The sequence below is a fragment of the Anguilla anguilla genome, chromosome 2 (assembly GCF_013347855.1).
Source record: "Anguilla anguilla isolate fAngAng1 chromosome 2, fAngAng1.pri, whole genome shotgun sequence".
Taxonomy (NCBI): domain Eukaryota; kingdom Metazoa; phylum Chordata; class Actinopteri; order Anguilliformes; family Anguillidae; genus Anguilla; species Anguilla anguilla.
This window is the reverse complement of record NC_049202.1, coordinates 35,283,070-35,302,624: the sequence shown is the minus strand read 5'-3', so window position 1 is coordinate 35,302,624 and position 19,555 is coordinate 35,283,070. Positions and strand designations below refer to the sequence as shown.

Sequence of the window (19,555 nt, the reverse complement as noted above, 5' to 3'; positions counted from 1 at the left end):
TGCATTTCTCACTCTTTTTCACAAAGGCAGAACATTTTTTGGATGAGAAGCTTGTTAATACCCTTTAAGGCAAGGTACCACAGGTGAATCGGGTGTTTTGGGTTCAATGAGTTTCTCATATTGTGTTTCTATTACTAGCCTAGTTTAATAAAATGTGCAAAATAAGCATAAGTAGTTATTTTATATGATTATTTACCACCAGACCATCTACACAAAGCACAAAATTATCTTTAACTGCCAGTTTTTCAAAATGATATATTCTCCATATGCCAAGTTTAAAAATAGATACAGCCTCACTATTTCACATTCAGCTTCATAAATGAAGCTTTTAATGTACAGAAGATTTTTAGATATATTTGGTCATTTTCATTTCAAATTGTATGTAACAAAAAATAATATTTTGCCAAATGGCTCTGTACATTACCATCTAGTTATTTATCACATGAAAACAAGAAAAACTTGATTCACTGAGTCCATAAAGTGATTCACATAATGCCCAAATTAATCATATAGTACCTAATTTGCTTACCTTATCTACCAAAAAATAATTCAAAAAAAATAATATAAAAATATCTTGTACTTTTCCCAATATTCAATTGGCAAAAGTTTATTCTGATATGTAAAAATTGTATTTCTTACCCCTTAAAAAGTATAACTTGTTCTCATAAATAAATTTGACTGACTATGCTTGTCTAAAATATCAGATGCTGGTTTGGCAAGAGAGCAGGAGTATATACAGACTACATCTATCAAGGTCCCATGATTCTGGTATTACTGGTAAGAAAGTTAATCTAATAATTTTTGTGACAGTTTACATTTTAGCCTTCATCATATTTTCTTCACTCAATCCATAAACACCCCAACATTTTTCGCAAGCCAGTAATTACATGTTGATTACATCAACAATGTGTGTACAGTTATATTCAATAGTGAGGTCATCAATGATATGGACCCATTCAGGAGGCTAAAGAATCAATTTCTCATGTCATAGTCTGTTATAGAGCCTATGTATTTCTATTTTCTGAAATACTAATTTTTGTTGGTTTCATTTATATACTATTATAGTGATGAACATAGATATATAGGAATACATCCATAGACATTTAAAGCAGTTTTAAATACCTTGTGGATTGCACCCACTGACAATTTATAAAGCAATGTTTTAAATACTCTGTACATTAACTTCTTACATTTAAAGTGCTCCTTAAGCCATGAGATAACAATGTGTACATACTTTTCCCAAATTATTAACAGGAAAAATAATAAAATGTATTTTTGTCGTAAATGTGTTATTTCTAAACATATAGTATTTAGTATGAGTATTCTGTTCTCTGAGAAATCAATAGAAGGGTTAATATCTAGAAGTTTTTTTTTTTTTTTCTTTTGCTATTCTTTACATATGAATATTAATTGTGATTTAAATTTCATAGAGTCTTCACGGCAAAAAATAAATCTCAAATTCTAAGCATGTCCATTTTGACAACATCAAACACTGTTTGCTGATTCTTCAAGACAAGGGCGCAATTTATGGGGGGAAAAGGGAGGTTACTACCCTGCCAAAATATTACCAAACAGGCCAAATAAACACCCAATGATATACCATGATAATGAGAAAAATCGTTTCATATTATAAAGATGAGGATTTTATGACTGAGATATACTGATCAGTAAAGCTGAGTGTTTGTTATGGAAGTCCCATGTCTCATGAGTTCCATTTTTTTGCCGTTTCCGCGATTTGTTTTTGCTCTCTGTGATTTTTCAGCAGTTTCGGATGGTAGCGTTCAAGCTTAACGTAGCCTATGGTGCTACTATGCATTTTAACGACAGGCTATTACTAAAATACTGGGAGAAATAAAGTGCGCCAATGGATACAGATTCTGGAATGTGCTGGGATCAGGATTCTGGTCCTTGTCAGCTGTTGCTATCAGATGTTTGACGGCCTTGGTCAACAGTATTGATGCCAAACGCTCCTTCTCCGACTACGGTAACAACAGGCACTCATCAAAAACTCAAACCTCGTTTTTGTACAATGTGTTGTACCAAAACAAACAGACCCACGGTAACCATGATTTATTATAGTACTGCACTTTCGGCACGTTCTATTTGTAACAATGGTCTGTTCAAGTAAAGGAATCTTTTCTTCCATGTTGGATGGAATTCATTGATTTAAATGCCTCAGATAGTTAATGTAATTCACTCATGGGCTTTTCCAAGCAGCTGGAAACTACCTGTTGACATTTTTGAATGTTTTATTTACTTATTTATTTATTTATTTGCCCAGTTAAAAAGAAAATTAGAAGAGAAAAAAAAATAGGTGCAGGTATGGTAGAAACTACTAATGGTAGTTAGGCCTATTTAGAAACCACACCTAAAATGTTTAAAAAGTCACAAACAAATTAACATGTCAGAATCCAAAAATGTGTTTAGCCATACACAAATGGATTGTCCAGAATCCAACACAAAAATAAAAACATTTGCAATTATCAGCAATAATGATGAGAATTTGGATGGCAGGTATGCCATCCACCAAGTTATGGCTTGGCAGGGCATGCCCCACACCTGTACAGCACTGGAACTTTTCAGGGTTTCCCACAGAAATAACCACAATAACCAAAGACTCTCAGCCCTCAAGAACATTAACTTCTGTACCTTTTGTCCTCATGCAAACACACAGAATTCAGATACAACTTCACATATCCACACAATAAAGCCCCAAACTTGGGTTATTTTCTATTTTCCTTTTTCCTACTGATTTCATCATCACAAATGCTCCAGTCCTACAATCCCCATTGGAGTGAATTGTAGCATAATTGAACAGACAGCAAAATTGACTTATAAGGTAGTGCACATGTGATGCCAACAGCCAATAGAACAATATAGTGGTTGCCATCTTTGTTTTGTGTGGAAGCTAGATTTCTTTCTAGCTAATAATTGCCAAAAAATAAAAAACTATTGGTTTTACAGCGGTATCATCTTTGTGACAAACTCATTCATATTTCTGAAATCATTTCACTTGTCAACCCCACATAATAGTTTAATGATTAAGGGTGGGTATCATTTGAAGCAGTATGGTACCTAAACAGTGCCTGAACCAGCAGTCTACTTTCTTTAAAATAACGAGAAAATGACAACATTAAAGAATGTTTTTTTTTTTTTTAAATTGCAAAGACACATCTCCTTGTTTGAACCCTTTTGTGTAAAAGACAGCCACACTTTATACAGTTTCACTTTTGGCATTTTGACTAAGTATAACATTAGCTAGCTTGCTAAAGGTACCTGCTGTCTCGTCACTGACTGAGTTGACAGACTGAGTGTAATGTTAGTGAAGACAGCACCGAAATGAATCACCAAAATCTTTGTTGCAATTCATGCTACCGGATTTAGGTGCCCAACCCTATTCATTACTCAGATAGCAACATGACTGCATGGTAGGCCCTAAAACCTTGGACTACTATTGCAGGCTTCGCCCAGCCAGTGGCTTGTTCTGCAGAACTGCAGCTGGATGCTTTTGAAGTCATTTTGCAACAACGTTACAAACAGCGGTCAAAATTATCAATCATACAGGCAAATAATAAATGACTGTTCATGGCCATTTAAGTTAATGTTTATAACTTTATTTCCTCATGCAATAGTGCTACTCAAATTATATCAGAATGTTCAATACATATGTTTAGGAAAAGTCATGAAGGGGGAGCCATATGGTTTTCATGACTGCAGATTTATCGATTTTATTAAAGGGACAATGGTCAAATTGTTCGCTATGGTGTTTCTAATGTTCACTACTTTTTAACTAGGCTGCTGTAGCTACCTTGCAAATGGCACTTTTCTAATTAAACGTTAGCTAGGCATATAGATCATCCACCGACATACAAACAATTAGTAGGTCTATCGTGTATACAATAACCCATTACAAACACTGTAATCCATTAAAAATATGACTTTTACACTTATTAGTAGTTCATGGAAAGAAATGTACTGAATCTACACCTACTGTATGTGTTTCTTGGAGATAGAATGTATATGTGTCTCTCTCTAGATTTAATTATCTTATGGTTCATAAATTTGTATGCATTATCATTATTAGTAAGTCATAACAGAGTACAATATCTCTACAAAAACATTTTCAGTGTACAAAAAATGCCAAGTTACTCATGCATACAAAGCAGTGTCTAAATCATTAGTTAAATTAAATCTAGCCCTGCATGAAATACTGATATCAAAATGAGGCCAAATTACAACAAACAATATTGGCTATCTTAACTCATACATCTGAAGTTTATGTGTCTGAGAACATGAACAGTTATATGATTACAAGTCATATTGGCCTAGTCATGCAGTTTCTTCATTAAGCCATGTTTCAGTTAAAGCAATTACAGAAAGATTATGAATTAAGCAGCTGATCATTGAGTAGCAAAGACTTTTCATTTTTGACTGTGAATATTAAGAGACAAAACTGACGATATATTCGTCATTAGATTCACATGAAAATGATTTCATCCAAACGTTGTTTTTCATTATCATAACGAGAAATATTGCTAGCTGAAAACATTAATATCAGGGTCAGAATTTACATCATGACAAACTTTTTTTCTCTCCTATGCTCAGTTCAAATGGATTAAACACACACTTTTCAGCTACTAACCTATGCATCCATGCATTGAGTTCAAACTACCAGACAACAATTCAATAAAAAGTCTTCATCATTAAGTGAGTAGAAAGGAAGCAAACTGGCACAGTTATCACAGATCCATGTTGTCCAAGTAGAGGAAGTCATTTTAGGGAGAAGTTTATATTTTATGTGAAAACCATTTTTACTAAGAGAATAGTAAATACCTAAATACATATTATTTTGATATATTCAGCATTTCTTTTTTGTATTAATTGTGAGTATAAACGAAAAGTAGATGTAAAAACCTCTTGGTTAACTCAGTCTGCTGTCCAGGAAAATCACTTCCCTATGCCTTAGGCTTTTGTGAGGGGTGCTTATTGCTTCTAGGGAGTAATCAGCTGTAATATACTGTATTACTGTATATCTTTGATAAGCAATACCCCCTTTTTTCTGGCCTCTTTAGTCAATTCTTTGCATTACTGCTGAACAGTATCAGAATTAGTAATTAGTCCCCATTGGTAAAGATGTCTGTACCTTTAAGGTTCTTCACTTTCTCAAGCACAGCAAGCTTATCCTTGCTGAGATACATAACCAAAATTGGCCATGGTTTTTCTCCTTTGCCAGGTGGTGTCCCAGATTGGTGGTTCCGCTCCAGTACTACCTGCCATTGATCAAGTTTTCTGAGATGATTTTTCTTATCTTTTCTCCAAGACAGTCTACTTGGCCTGTATTTGGAATTCCTTCAAAGATCCAATTGATTTGGCTATTTGAAGTACTGTAATCAGCTTTCCCATTCATTGTGCTGAGCTTCTTGCTGTGATATCATTGCTCAGCTCTTTGCATTTGATTAATAGGTTATCAGAGTAATTTCAAATCATCAACATCATCCTGGGTGTACTGTAAACTTAATTTGAGGACACAGACTTCCTTTAGGACCACATCTAGTCTTTTGTTGAAGTGGTCCATGAGCATTTGAATAAATCTTCTGTAGCTATTCTTCTAACTGCCATTCCAACAGTTCATGTACCCCGGGCTGGAAATGGGGGGTGTGGAGGAAAACCTCTTCTTAGGTTCGGTGGGTGAGTCGGCGATATAAGAATAAAGACTAGAAATTATGATTTCTTCTAATAATCTTTTTATTCTCTTCAATCAATAATTTATTTTTATGTACGTAGGCCTACGGGAGGTCTCCAGTACCATAAAGACACAGAGAGCTTCCTCGCATTATGTTTTTACATCCTTTTTATACAACCAGATCTCCTCCTACCCTGATGTATCTTCCCTTTAAAATAACCAATCCCAGCCTAGGTCAAACTTATGTTTCATCAGTTAGTTTAACAATAACTATTATATAATCTTCAATTTTAATCAATGACAGATATTTCACTACTCACACTTACAGAGGAATGTATATGCATGACTTGAATAACAAGTATTTGTCCTCATGATTAACAATTGTTCAATTTTCCAGTTCCAAAGTACATGCACTTTCAATGCATTCACTACATGCTGTAATCCAAATGAAATATTGACTCATATACACACCACCATGTTCTAACAAACTATGTTTATATCATTACCGTTGCTGTGATTACTTAATAATTACTGATTTTCATTCATTCATTTTAATAGAATATAATCTATACATTTACTAGATATAGCAAATCAGTTCTTTCTAGGTCAGTATCCTTTCTCTTCTCTTGCAACTCAAAGGTCTTCTGCACAAGATTGTTTCCCAACAGAAGTTACTTACAAAATTCCTCTAAGTAAATGTTTACATTTTTCCTCCTGAAACTTGGGTTCAAAGATTCTCTAGGTAGTATGCATCAGTGTACAAGGAGGCCACTGTCTTTCCTTAGTTACAAATTCTTAGACATAACACAGAATACCTACTGTTCTTCAGTGATCATCCCATAATCACATACATTTAAATATATTCTTGATCAGTACAATCTTTAATAAGAAGAAATGTAAAAACATTAAAAGAATGAAGGAGAAACATACTTCCACAGGGGGTAGCGGGGGGATGGAGTCTGGACAGTAAATATCAAGAGTGGACGCTGTTCCGTTTCAAATTGGCTCCATTTGTCAACTTGTGAACTTGAAATGAATAGTAATTCAGGCTCTGAATTTCTATTCATTTCAAAAGCTGACGTATGCGCAACATTGCGTTTGTTGTACCCAGCCAGTAGGAATGCAAGCCTCTCCCTGTGCACTCAAAGGCTGTTGCTTTTCTGGGATACTGGCACCAGTCTGTCCTAGCACACAGCTGTATTTTTCTGTGTGTGTGTGATTGTGAGACTGTGTCCTGAGATTATTGGAGTAAGTTAGCTAGCAACTAGGTTTGCTGAAATTATAGTTTTTGGATGATTTTGGATGATGTTGCAAGCCGTAGAACCTAGCTAATTTGCTTACTAATTTGCCATACTCTGTAGGTGACCTACTCGCACTCGATAGCTGGCTAACACCACTAGCTAGCGAACTAACATTAGCTAACCAGTTGGAAAGTTTATTTTATTCTAGCTGACTAGCTAGCCAACTAGTAACATTAACATTATTTTATCTATTATTTTACAGTTATTGAGATAAGAAATCCAGAGATGAGGTCAGAAGAAGTGAGGTGATGAGAGGAAGTGAAGTGATAAGACACAAAGGCTTGGAAATACGAAAGTGTACCACTTTCTCAGAATTTTTGCTTTTCAAAAACAATTTTTTTAGTGCATATGGCTGGTTGTCTCAAAAGCTGGTTTTACTTCTACAGCACATTGTGTGTTCTGGGTTATTTTAAGTTCACAATAGCCAAATGGCAGACTCGGGAACAATAGTAGAAAATTGAATACTCCCTGCCCTATGAGTTAAAACCAATTAGATAGTTGGTACCATACTGTTACCTTTAATGTCCTTTTAGATCAGAGAGGAAACTATTTAAGAGTACTGGGAAGGGGTGTGGTGTGTGTGTGCATGCACACGTGTGTGTACACAATCTAAATAGAGAAATGTAAAAAGTTTAGATGACCTGCCAAATTTCCCATCCCAAATTCTAATATCTGCCATTTTTCCCAGCCTTGGGTAGCATAATTTCTCTCCAGTTTTAAATCAGAGTTAGTCTTAGTAAATACAGGCCTGGATTCAGCCCTGGTCTTTTCAGACGATTCCAAAAATTCAAATCAAAAAGCCTTGTCTGGTTAAATGTTTTTTTTACAATAAGATGAAAATTATTGTAGTTATCCAATATTGACAGTCTCTGCAGGGTATTGCGGTGCTTTTATATAGATTGCTCCAAACCAAAGCTCTCAGGAAAACACAGTGTCAGCCAACTTGTGTGGATGTCTTGTTAAACTTCCAAGCAATGCATTTCGAGTACAACTTCAAGCACTTGTTACTGTTGCTATAATCGCGTATGTTATTTCAATTGTATCCCACTGCTGCGCATGAGATTTATTAATGAATTTAGAAAATTCATGTTTTCTTAAAAAAAAAAAAAAAAACTTTAAAAAACTTGCATTTTCTCCGATTTCTGTGATTTTTGACAACGTTGCTGTGACTGCTCCACAATTTCATCCAATATTTTCCATGACACCCAGTCTTGCTGATCAGTAATCAGTAATATTTTCCCCTTAGAATTCACTAGAAATTATAATTTCACAACTGTTCTTTAAAAAAAAAATTATTCTGGGTTGGGCAACCCTACAGGGTTGCAGTTCTTGGGGTCTGTACATTTCAACCTTCCTAATATTCAAAATAAAATTACGCCCTTGCTTCAAGACATCAAACAATACCTGCTAATGTCCCTTACAAAGTGAAAAATGAAACACTGAAAAAACCAACTATATATTCATGGAAACAATGTTTCTGATTTGCCTGCAGATAAATTTTATTTTCCTCTTCAACATCGTCAGAATTCTTATGACGAAGCTCAGAGCCTCTACCACTTCTGAGACCATACAATACAGGTGAGGAGACTGTGGGAGAAAGCTGGGGGATTACTTCTGGCCAGACTGCATGCATTTCGAGAGCTGGCATTTTTGCCTTTTTGTTCAATATCTGACATTTAAATTATAATTACAGAATTGTATCACAACTTAAGGCAAGGTTTACAGATGTACCGTATGATTGACACAAAGATGCAACCCTTGTGTTTTTATATTTTGTAAAAGCAGATACATTCTTGACAATATAATGTATGCACTAAAACAAACATTAATTCTGTTCATCCAAATAGTGAATAGCTACATCCTGAATTTCAGAACAGAACAATGAACTGGGAAACTAAAATTTGTTAGTTGAAATTAAGGACCAAAATCAATTTGTTCTATGACTAACTAATTAGTATGTTAAAAAAATCAATATCATATATTTTTGAGGGAAAATGCTGGCAAGAGAATATAATATTAAGGATGTATCAGTTGACAGTAAGGCTTGTTGGAGGGTAGTCCTTGAAACACCTGTAAAAACAGCCTACTAGCTCATGCAGTGGTTTTTATAGGCTTTGTGATTTCAGTTTCTAAGATTTATTTCTGGAGTTCCAATGCCTTTTGATTCAGGGTCCTGCTGTATAGTAAAAAAGGAAATTTCTCACAGAACTGATTTGCTCGCACTATTGAATGAACATTTAAAAATGAATGAAAAATAATAACAATTCTATCACATGTAGAGGATTTATATTTACCCTTTTACCGTGTTTATTTCAGTGTACCCACTATTATTCAGTAGAACTTAAAAGACTGAAAGGTTGTTTAGTTAGAAGGCTGAGCAAGTTTCAGCTGGCTTTGTTGTACAGTGTTAGCTGTTATTCCTGACCGAAGCCTGACCTGCCAGGCATTTTTAGCAGATGACACAAAGCTCTAGTGATTTAAGAGTGCCTGTGGAACTTTGTACACAGGTGTGGGACAGGTTGCTGTCAAGGATTAAGCGAGACTGATTTACACACACACCACTGATGGTGTAGATGGTAGATCAGCAACATTGATTTTTATCTTTTGTGAAAAGTTTTATGTTTAGGTTGATTAAGATCTTTGAGTGTGCTCAACATTCCCTGAGTGTTATGTGGTGTGAAAAATCTCACTAATGAACATGTAAAAAGGGCCTCCTATCCTCCTATACAGGAAAGCTGTGAAGGCCACCCTGGTCCTACTTCCCCTTCTTGGAATCACGTATATGTTGTTCTTTGTCAACCCCGGAGAGGATGAAGTCTCACAGATTGTATTCATATATTTTAATTCATTTTTGGAGTCATTTCAGGTGAGTAAATGCTATCAATGGTGTAAGACACCTGTCTGTGTCCGACTCCAGCTCTCACAAGTATAAGTGAATCTATTTGTAATTTTACATTTGCCACAGAACAGTGCATGTTTATTAATATCATGTGTTAGACAGGGCCTGTTTTAAGTGGAAGCCTTAATTGGCATGCTGTAATAAAGCATTCATCAAACAGAAATAAGTGTATCAAAGCAGTGGTAAAAGAATTTTTGACATTCCAAACACAGGGAATATCTTATTACAGATCTCCCACTGCAAAACTGTTCTACAACCATACAACACTATATTTAGAAAAAAAAAGTTGGGGAAATGGTTTTGTACAGTGAGATTTGTGAAAGAGTATATAATAGCAGTGTTTGAAGTATCATAATTTTTTTTTTATCCAATTCAGGAGTATGCAATTAATTTTACAAGCACAAACAGTGCCTTAGCAGCATAGAAGAGCTTTACGAGTTTGTGGGTACAGATTTATGAATCAGAATATTTCTGGCGGTTTTGATGTCAACAAGTGATCAAATTCCTCAGTTAGCTTTTGGAAGGAAAAAAGAATGACTGAAAAGTAATTTCCTCCGCTCCCACGTTTTTTAGGTGACCCTGTAAATCTCTCCTTTAATATTGTTTTTCTCTCTCCCTCCTTCTCAGGGCTTCTTTGTGTCAGTGTTTTATTGCTTCCTGAACAGTGAGGTAAGCAGATTCATATCCTCTATTGATTCACCACCTCTCATTCAGTGATTTCCAAGGCCTTTTCTTAATGTTCTCTCCCAGGCCTTCTCCCTACTGCCACCTTCAGGCCATATGGCTGGATGATCTTTTCAGGTGGCTGACTGACACTTGTGAATGGGAGGAATCAATGGGATCACACTGAGCTACCCTTCCCTGCTCCATTTTTCTGTCAATATACGTTAAAAAAGCGTCCTGTCATTAAATATTAATGGATGGAGCTAAATCTAACAGGTATTTCTGGGCCAAGAGAACATTTTTTTTTAATTCTGGGAAAGCACTCCAACACTCAAATAAAAGCAGATTGCTGGGTCAATCGCCTTTCACATGACTGCAGTAATTTCCCTCAAGAGCACAGGCCTGGAATCTCCCCACTACATTGATCTATTGCTGCATCTCATTTTAATGAGCCAGCAAACCAATATCAACCAAAGCGTGTGTGTAAATGTTTTGTTCAGTACCATTTGACAGGAAGCGATGTCTCTTGGTTCAGAATATCAGCAAGCAGAATGACACAGGCAGGGCTAACGGCAAGCTATGATAATTATAAAGTTTGTTGACGATACAAATGTCTGTCAAAGGCAAAGAGTAAAGAACTTGTTAAAGTAAAGTTGTTGCGGCTTTTATCCCCTAAAGCAAATGAGAGTTGTTTCTGATATTGTTCTCCTCTGGTCTGTTCAAGTTTTTGTGTATTTTCTTGGTATAAGTGCCTTTCTCAGCTGGCTCAGCTTTATGTCGTCATAGCTTTATGTCCTCATAAGATTCTTCATTTATGTGTTTCACACAATTTTTGTTGATACACTCATAATAGCAAAGCTTCTTAATCCAACTGGACAGAAAATGTCACTGGAATCAAGAGGAGCACTTACACTGAATTTCAATAGAATTGCCATTCACTGGTTTTCCACCTCCACCCAATTAAACATGTCTAGCGTCTCATTAAGGATTCTCTTTCGTTTCAAGAGAAATGATTAAAAATCTTTTTTTTTCAATCAATTTGCCGCTTTCATCATCATCTTTGAGAGTAATGAGCTTGGTAATGGTGGGGGGTGGCTGCTCAGCGGAATGGCCATAAATCAGGCCACTTATTCAGTTCCGACCTCCTGTGTGGAGGGAAAACATTCACTCATTCATACTCATTCATTCATTCATCCATTCATAAATGCTTATTTATTCATTCATTCATTCATTCATTCATACATGCTTATTCATTCGTTCATCCATTCATACATGCTTATTCATTCATTAATTAATTTATTCATTCATCCATTTATACATGCTTATTCATTTCCTTGCTGCCTGGTTATCCATCCTTATTCGGGCATATGCAGGCGGGGTTCATATGGGGGGACTGACTATTTCATCAAGATGTCTATGCCCTCGTATAGTCTTGAGACCCAAAGGAATACCCTGTTACCCTGCTTGACTCTTTCTCGGGGTGCAGGGCAGCATCTGAGCTTTTTACAGTCTGCCAGACTACCAAATTAAATGCCTGAGTGCACACTCTCTAAACCAAATGGATCCTGGGCTTAGTCGAGATCCACTTTGCAAAACAAACCCAGGATTAATCTCAAATGTTAGGCACAATGTCTTGTTTTTATTCATTGGTTCTCCAATATGTAGTTCAACTGCTAGGCTTTGTCCAGATAGAATAATGGAACAGGACTGATAGCAATTCAAAGGCTTTCAGTCCTCAACAGCTATAGTTCCACGGAGTTTTGCCAAAACAAGGGCTATGCTATTGCAGATGTTAGGCCAGAATAGTGTTCACTGTTCTCGGCTAGAAATAGCTGTACAAAATAAGTATTGTACCTTACTGAACCCGTGTTCAGCAGTTGTCTACGACCATGAAATGCACTTTTTTTGTACGTCGCTTTGGATAAAGGCGTCTGCCAAATGAATGTAATGAGCCACAGAAATAGGTAATATACCCCTTTCCTGAGGTGACCTGATTCCTTCACAGAGCGTCCACATAATTGAAAATTAATTTGTCATTTACTTTTAATATACATCCACTTGACTGATATGTGTTGTAGGAACATATCTTTCATATTACCCAGAGGATTTGATTTCAGTTTAGTGACCTGAACTCAGTGAAAGCCTTTGAGCCTTTCCAGGCATACAGTGTGTCTTCACAGGTATGTGTTTACAGGCTGTCATTGAAAACTCCCCAGAGCTTTCATTTAATTTATTTACAAAATGATGCTTCTGTTGTTGCTGATATTCTGTAATTTGTAGCTAATACCTTCTTTAACTCTCACAACAAAGCTAGTTTTCATGACTAAACTTGGCTTGGCTTCGATACTACCTCTTGATCTTACCTCATGATCTTTTTTACAATTAATCCAAGTCTCTTGCTCCCATGCAGTGCCCGTACGCTTATCTGAAGACATTAATGAATGCTTATTTCACAGTATGTCACAAACATTTCATTCCACATCATTCCTTTGATGTAATGAATACATTGCTCTTTCTTAAAACATTTCATTTACCACTATTGATTATATTGGTCAGAATAGATAAGAGAATAGAAAGGTCACAACAGAGAATTCCTTTCTTCAGCAGTTAAGAATATGAAATATAACTGAGCTGTGATTTTTAGTGTCAAGAAAAACCATAAAAGCATTTAATTCTTTAATTTCTGACAAATTATGGTCATTTTAACCCACCACAGATTCGATACAACGTGCATTTACACCAATTACCCCAATTTTACGTTTACCCAATTTTGGAGTCTCCAGTCTAAATTATAAGCATGTCCTGCCACAGTAGCATCCTGTTTAAATTTACAAGGGTGGCAGGTTAGTTTGTGTCCTTAAAAGTGCCATTCAGCCAGTAGCCGTTTCTTTTTGCTGTACAGCCATTGTGCTAAAGCATTGCTCTTATTCCATGAAGCACATAGTCAGTCCACAGGTACCTGCTCAGCCAGGGGAGTCTTCCTTGCGCAATGAAGCAGAAAAATCCATGGCAACTGAAACCCTTGAGGCTTTGGCTAATTGTATATTAACCAACACGGTCAATACACTAGTGCTTTACATAACACAGGAAACTATCTGCAGAGCTGCCAATGTTTTATATAAACGATTGAAATAACCTAATTTTCAAACTTGTTTATATATAAATGCGCATGTTTTGTGAATTTCCTCAACCAGTGTGAACAAAACAAATGCTAGATACTCTCATACAAATGGTTTAGTAACAAAAGTTAAAGTTGAGATATGTGGTGAAACAGTATTTTTGTACCCTACAGCACAGTAGTGTGCAGACACAAATCATCCGATTCCTGCATGTCTCTCTAATCTCGATATGTCTATGGAGCTGTTCTAATAAGACCTTTTTTTCCACATAGACCCATAGGACAGTAATCAAACATTAAGTGTTCTCAGCTAAAAAAGCAATTTAGCAAAGATGTTTTTCCCATAGTAATCTCTGAAATGAAAGGTCCAGACCGTATTGTTTGTGATACGCTCACAGGGTTAAGTGACTTTTTGACCGCCACGCTGAGCCTCGTGTCCTTCTGACTCGCAGGTTCGGTCTGCAGTCAGGAAGCGCTGGCACCGCTGGCAGGACAAGCATTCCATCCGGGCCAGGGTGGCCCGTGCCATGTCGATACCCACCTCGCCCACCCGGGTCAGCTTCCACAGCATCAAACAATCCACGGCGGTGTGAGAACAGAACGCCCAACTCCCCCACCCCCTCAGTCAGTTGGAGTCGCCGAAACAGGAGCAGAGAAACTCGCCGTCCTATTCTGTACAGAATAAAGACCTCACAGGCCTCTGTGTTCTGTGTATTTACGGAACCATATGTGTGGTGGGACCAGAGCCACCGGGTAAGCCAGTTAAGATGTCAGGAAAGCAGACCAGTCCCAAAAAGGCTTGAACATTGATGGGCATGCAAAAGGACATTTCTGCCTGCTGATTCATGGCCTTTGAAGAGGATTTCTCTTGCTTTTTGATTTTTACTGCATTCCTTTAAGGAGGATTAGAGTTTGTCCTGGGCAGTCCCTCGAATGACCTGATTATAATGAAACATTGACTTGGGACAACAACTTTCTTCAAAGGACAGTGTTGTGTATATATAATAGGATACAAAGGAACTATTTGAGAAGTCAACTTGGTAGGTCTTGACTTGAATAGAATACCTCCTGTTAATTTAGGAAAACCAATGTGTAGTTTTTTTTTTTTTTTTTAGTTTGTTTTGTTTTTACTTGGAGCACTTTCAAAACATACCATAGTAAATCAGAATTATATAAGTCTGGTCAACAGGACCACATCAGTTCACGAAATCTGTAACTTGCACTGATCGGCTGAAGGAGCAGACCACATGTGTGCGCCTATCAATGAGGTGAAATATTTAATGTGGATTTTCCCCACAGCGTACTGGTTGTGTGTAAACCATATTGTTCTATTATAGCATATTATTGAATTTGTAAATATTGTAGGGTTTTATTTTCTATAGCAGTATAATCCCACATAGCTGATCCTGTTGGGACCTGAGGTATGTTTGAAAAGTGAAAAGTTGAATAACTGAATTCAAAATAAACATGCAGATATCTTAAATGTCAAATGTGTATTCAAATAGAGTAGAGTGGGTATGGCCTTTATGGTGAAAAGCTGAGATAGCTCATCTCTAATCATTACTCTCTCCAAAAGAGAATTTATTTTTGCTTTTCTCTCAAAAATGTAATTAAGGTTTTCGGTTTTTAAATGTACTGTACCTCCCATTACATGCTTTTTCATATAGTTTTTGAAGAATCATGTTAATAAATATTGAAGTGTTTCCCTTTAATTTTTTAAAAATATCTTGTAAGATGTTATCCTATGGAAGGGAGAATGCACTGATGTCCAAATGACATCAAATAATCCAGGATGTCAGATGTACAGGGAACATATATGTGGGATTATACTGTAATACACAAAAGGGTATGATTTAAGGTGGAGGACAACAAATCTTTGAAAGTCAAGTCAAACTGTCTTGGGCCCTTTCCCAAAACCCTTGTAGCACTGAATTCCTCTTTAAAAATCCTCTTTTTGTAATGTGGCACACTGTTGATATTTAAAATGTTTCTCAAAACCCTCATAGTTTATATGGTATATTAAGAGCGTTGTTGATTTATGAATGATCCAAACTACTTGAAGGAAGGAGCATCCACCATTAAACTCTATCCTCTATTTTATCATTTACCCTATTGTTACCGACTGACAACGGACCAGTCAGCCAAGGCTGGGCTCCCCATCTACATCTGGGTTCCTCAAGATTTCATCACCACCGGCGACTTCTTTGTCATTGTTTGGGTGTTTTTTTCTTTCTACTGAAGAGATTTTTATATACCTGCTTGACCTTTGTGGGTTCATGCTCAGTCTTGCATAATTTTTTCCATTTCGTGTTTTTGCACAAAGCATTTTTGCGAGTGTCTGTAAAAAACGGTATACAAATAAAGAGAAATGGAGCTGCAGCACACTGCTCCCTAGATGAAGGATTGTGCACAAAACACAGAATCAATAAAAAAAACTGGCACAGCATAACTTCTCATGCATCATTTGAATACCAATGTCAAAATGAGGTTAGTGTAGCCAAAACATATAAAAAAATATAAATATACACAATTGTCAACATGATTATATTTACGTAACTATATAAAGACAGATTTAAAACAATTTTGTCACCTTTTTAATGATCAAATAAGAGAACTGAACAAATTGCAATGGCTGTGGTGTGAATCTATGTTTCAGTATAATGATATCACATTATATACCTTTTACATTGACTTGGCAATCATTTTGGCATGTATGGCCCATAATGATGCACTGAACTCTCATATACAATTATTCACTCTGTGGTATTTTTGCAAAAATAAAATTGCACATTAGCAACAGTGCATTCTAAGAACTTTAGTAAAGGTTTATATTCAATCCTTAGTAGGGAACAGAGCCCGAGGCAGATTGAAGAAGGGCTCATTATGACCAGAATTCAATCAACATGTCCTTAAAAAAAACAAGACCAGGTCAAAACCTAGTATATGGCTGGACCTAACACACGTGATCCGGCCGACCAATGGTGTAACTTCATAACTCGGCTGACCAATAGTGTAACTTCATCACTCAGTCAGTCAGACAGTCAGTCAGTCACAGACATTCACGTTTGTAGGACTGGCCCCGCTGTTGCGGTCCAGCCAAAAAAAGTGCAGGTATTTTTGTTCTTCAACAAGAACATTTTGGTGAGGACATTTTTGTAACTGTTGAACTTACAAAGTTATCTGATGAAAATAACATGAATTTTTATCATAAGTCATGGGCAAATGCTGATTGAAGCCTGTTCTCTGTGTTTAAGAGCTGAAAATTAACTGTGAAGACCAATGTGCTGTTTGGACTGGGTTTCAGTTCCCTTTGTGGGGAGAAATACTTCTGATTTTATTTTTTAAATTTAAACCTTGAATGTTATTTGTCCCCGGAAAAGAAGACAAATTCTGGGAAATGATTAAGAGGCAGTCTTTGGACCCACAGGCAAAAATTAGCTAAAATAAAATGCTGGTGATTTTATTAAAAAAAATAGAACATGGGATTGCATTGAATTTGGCCCTTAACTGAAGCTCAGAAGCCAAAGGAATGTAATTAATAAGCATACTCTTGTTTAGTTATTATTTCTACTATCACATTTCAGATTTTGCTTGAAATTGGTATTTTCATTTTAAGTATATAAATGTATTCCTGTGTGGATTATAGATTATCTATACACCCATAAATTGCCACCAAGTTACTAAAAACCTTCCAGTCTGGGGCCAAGAATAAAACCCACATTCTGTAACATGTAGCTGTCAATCATGCAAAATATGTTAAGCTGTGTATATTGACCATGGATTCATAACATAATTGCCAACTGGAATTTGCTTGCAGTATTTTTGTAAAATACAAAAAAAGCTTCTAATTATAAATACATCTTATTATAGGACAGAAGAGGTAATCCTCTTCTGGTTTTTGTTTCTTTCCAAACACTTAATTATCATCAACTGTTGTTCTAAGCTGTTTACCTATTGAGCATTTAATATATATATATATATATATATATAACCCCTTGAGATAATTTGTCCTCTGCATTTAACCCATGCTAGCTACTTAGGAGCAGTGGGCAGCCACGGTGCAGCACCGGGGGACCAACTTCAGTTCTGAGGCCATGCCACCTCAATCTTTTGATCAGCATTTCATCACTTGCGGTAACCTTAAACATCTCTACTTATATAGTACATTTAATGGAGGTACTTTTTGGAAAGAGAGTTCCAATCTGGATTCTATTGTCATTTTGGTGCCATGTCATAATTTGATTTTAGCGTGAGAGAAAACACAACTGGTTTGGTTCTTTCACTGTAGAGAATGTATGTGTGTGTTAATAGAAGCTGACGGCAAAAGGAGCTTTGCCGTTTCGTGAATCAAGCTATAGTTTGCTGTTGTTTTTTCATGTTAACGGTATTATGTGGAGTATTTTTCTGTGGAATATAATTTGTTTCATTGGCTATGTTTAAAACAGTATTTAGCTGCTACACCATCTGGCACGTGCATTCCCATCTCTTGGAGTAAAGTTTGTTTAAACAGAGGATTAAACAAGAAAAGGAGTGGCCTAAACAGACTTTCACTAAGCTCAAGAATTGGTATTTTGTGTGCAATTTTGACGGATACTTTGCATTTATCATGAATCATGAACCACTGTATTACATGTTACGGAATACCTACACTGTGTCACAAAGATAATTTACATGTATAATTATAACTAATGCGTAAATAAGTATGTTAAATAAATCTACAATGAATTTCTCATGTTACAATGGGTCAAATGTGTATCCTTAGTTTGTGATGTGTGTATTATGAAATGTTATCAAAATAACTTCAGTACTAGTATGAACGTAATCTAAACAGTAAAGTGTTAATTCAACACTAACAGTGTTAATTCAACACTTAACAGATAACAGTTGGTCCCTCATTCCCGAGTGGGACCAAATATCATCAATTAAGAGTTGAATTTACACTGTGTACCTCTATATCCAACCATTGAACAAAACTCCAAGACCAGTTGAGTCTAAAGCCCACATAATACACAAATGATCTTACAGTAACAAAATAATTGCATGCTGTGGGTAGTCAAATAATGTAAGGTTAATCAAAAGCAAGTTTTGACAGTGAATAGTTTGTTCACAATCTAAGGATTCAAAGGCAGGTTTGTAAGCCTTCTTTGATTGACTTAGTATTTAATGAAATTGGACATAATAGTCGTTGGGCACCTTTATATTTATGCAAATCAGTAACATAATTATTAGACACAAGTACATTATACATACCATTCTTTAAATCCTCAACAGAGTTCAGAATCTGGTCACTGAGGGGATAACAAAGGAAATGTGTATTGTAATTACAGGAAGTCCCTTTATTTCAAAAGTTACCTTAACAAATGTCAGCAAAGCAAAATTAACTAAGTATATTTACCCTTACAAAGTTGTGTCACAATAATGACAATAATGATAGATTGTTTGGTGATGTATCTATTACCACACAGATTAACTTTCAGAGAAACAAGCAACTTTCCGAAATCTAATTAAAATAACTAATTGGGGACACAGAAAGCTTTGTTCAATGAGGTTGCTCTTTTTGGATAGTTATTGTCATGCATTGCATGCATGCCCTTTCCGAAAAATCAGGGTAATTGCATCAAATGAACACAAAGGTCAGAGGCATTAAGCTCACCCAGTTTCATTAATAGATCTTCTATTGTTATCCCATCAAACAATTAATAATGAAGCAATTATGAAAGACCTATGGCAAGAAAATGTTTTGGCACAAACAGTTGAAGCTACTTTGACATTGTCACTCTGTACCCAGCACCTCATGCTTGTTTACCACCCATGACTAACTAAGATGCCAGAGAGAGAGCTGAGTCTGAAATGTCTGAATAATTGGTGTTTTGCCTGAGTACTGGTGGTTT

General features: G+C 36.1%; 1 protein-coding gene across 2 annotated transcripts in view; it reads left to right on the top strand.

The window, feature by feature from the left end:
* The window catches only part of LOC118218028 (corticotropin-releasing factor receptor 1-like), a 110,639-nt gene extending 93,532 nt beyond the window's left edge, over positions 1 to 17,107 (top strand). For both annotated transcript variants that reach the window (XM_035400376.1, XM_035400367.1), the window contains 5 exons: positions 705 to 777; positions 8,477 to 8,562; positions 9,715 to 9,850; positions 10,511 to 10,552; positions 14,117 to 17,107. In XM_035400376.1, coding sequence (XP_035256267.1) covers positions 705 to 777; positions 8,477 to 8,562; positions 9,715 to 9,850; positions 10,511 to 10,552; positions 14,117 to 14,257 — 478 coding nt within the window. In that variant the 3' untranslated portion in view covers positions 14,258 to 17,107. The remainder of the gene's footprint in view (positions 1 to 704; positions 778 to 8,476; positions 8,563 to 9,714; positions 9,851 to 10,510; positions 10,553 to 14,116) is intronic.
* Positions 17,108 to 19,555: the final 2,448 nt, after the last annotated feature.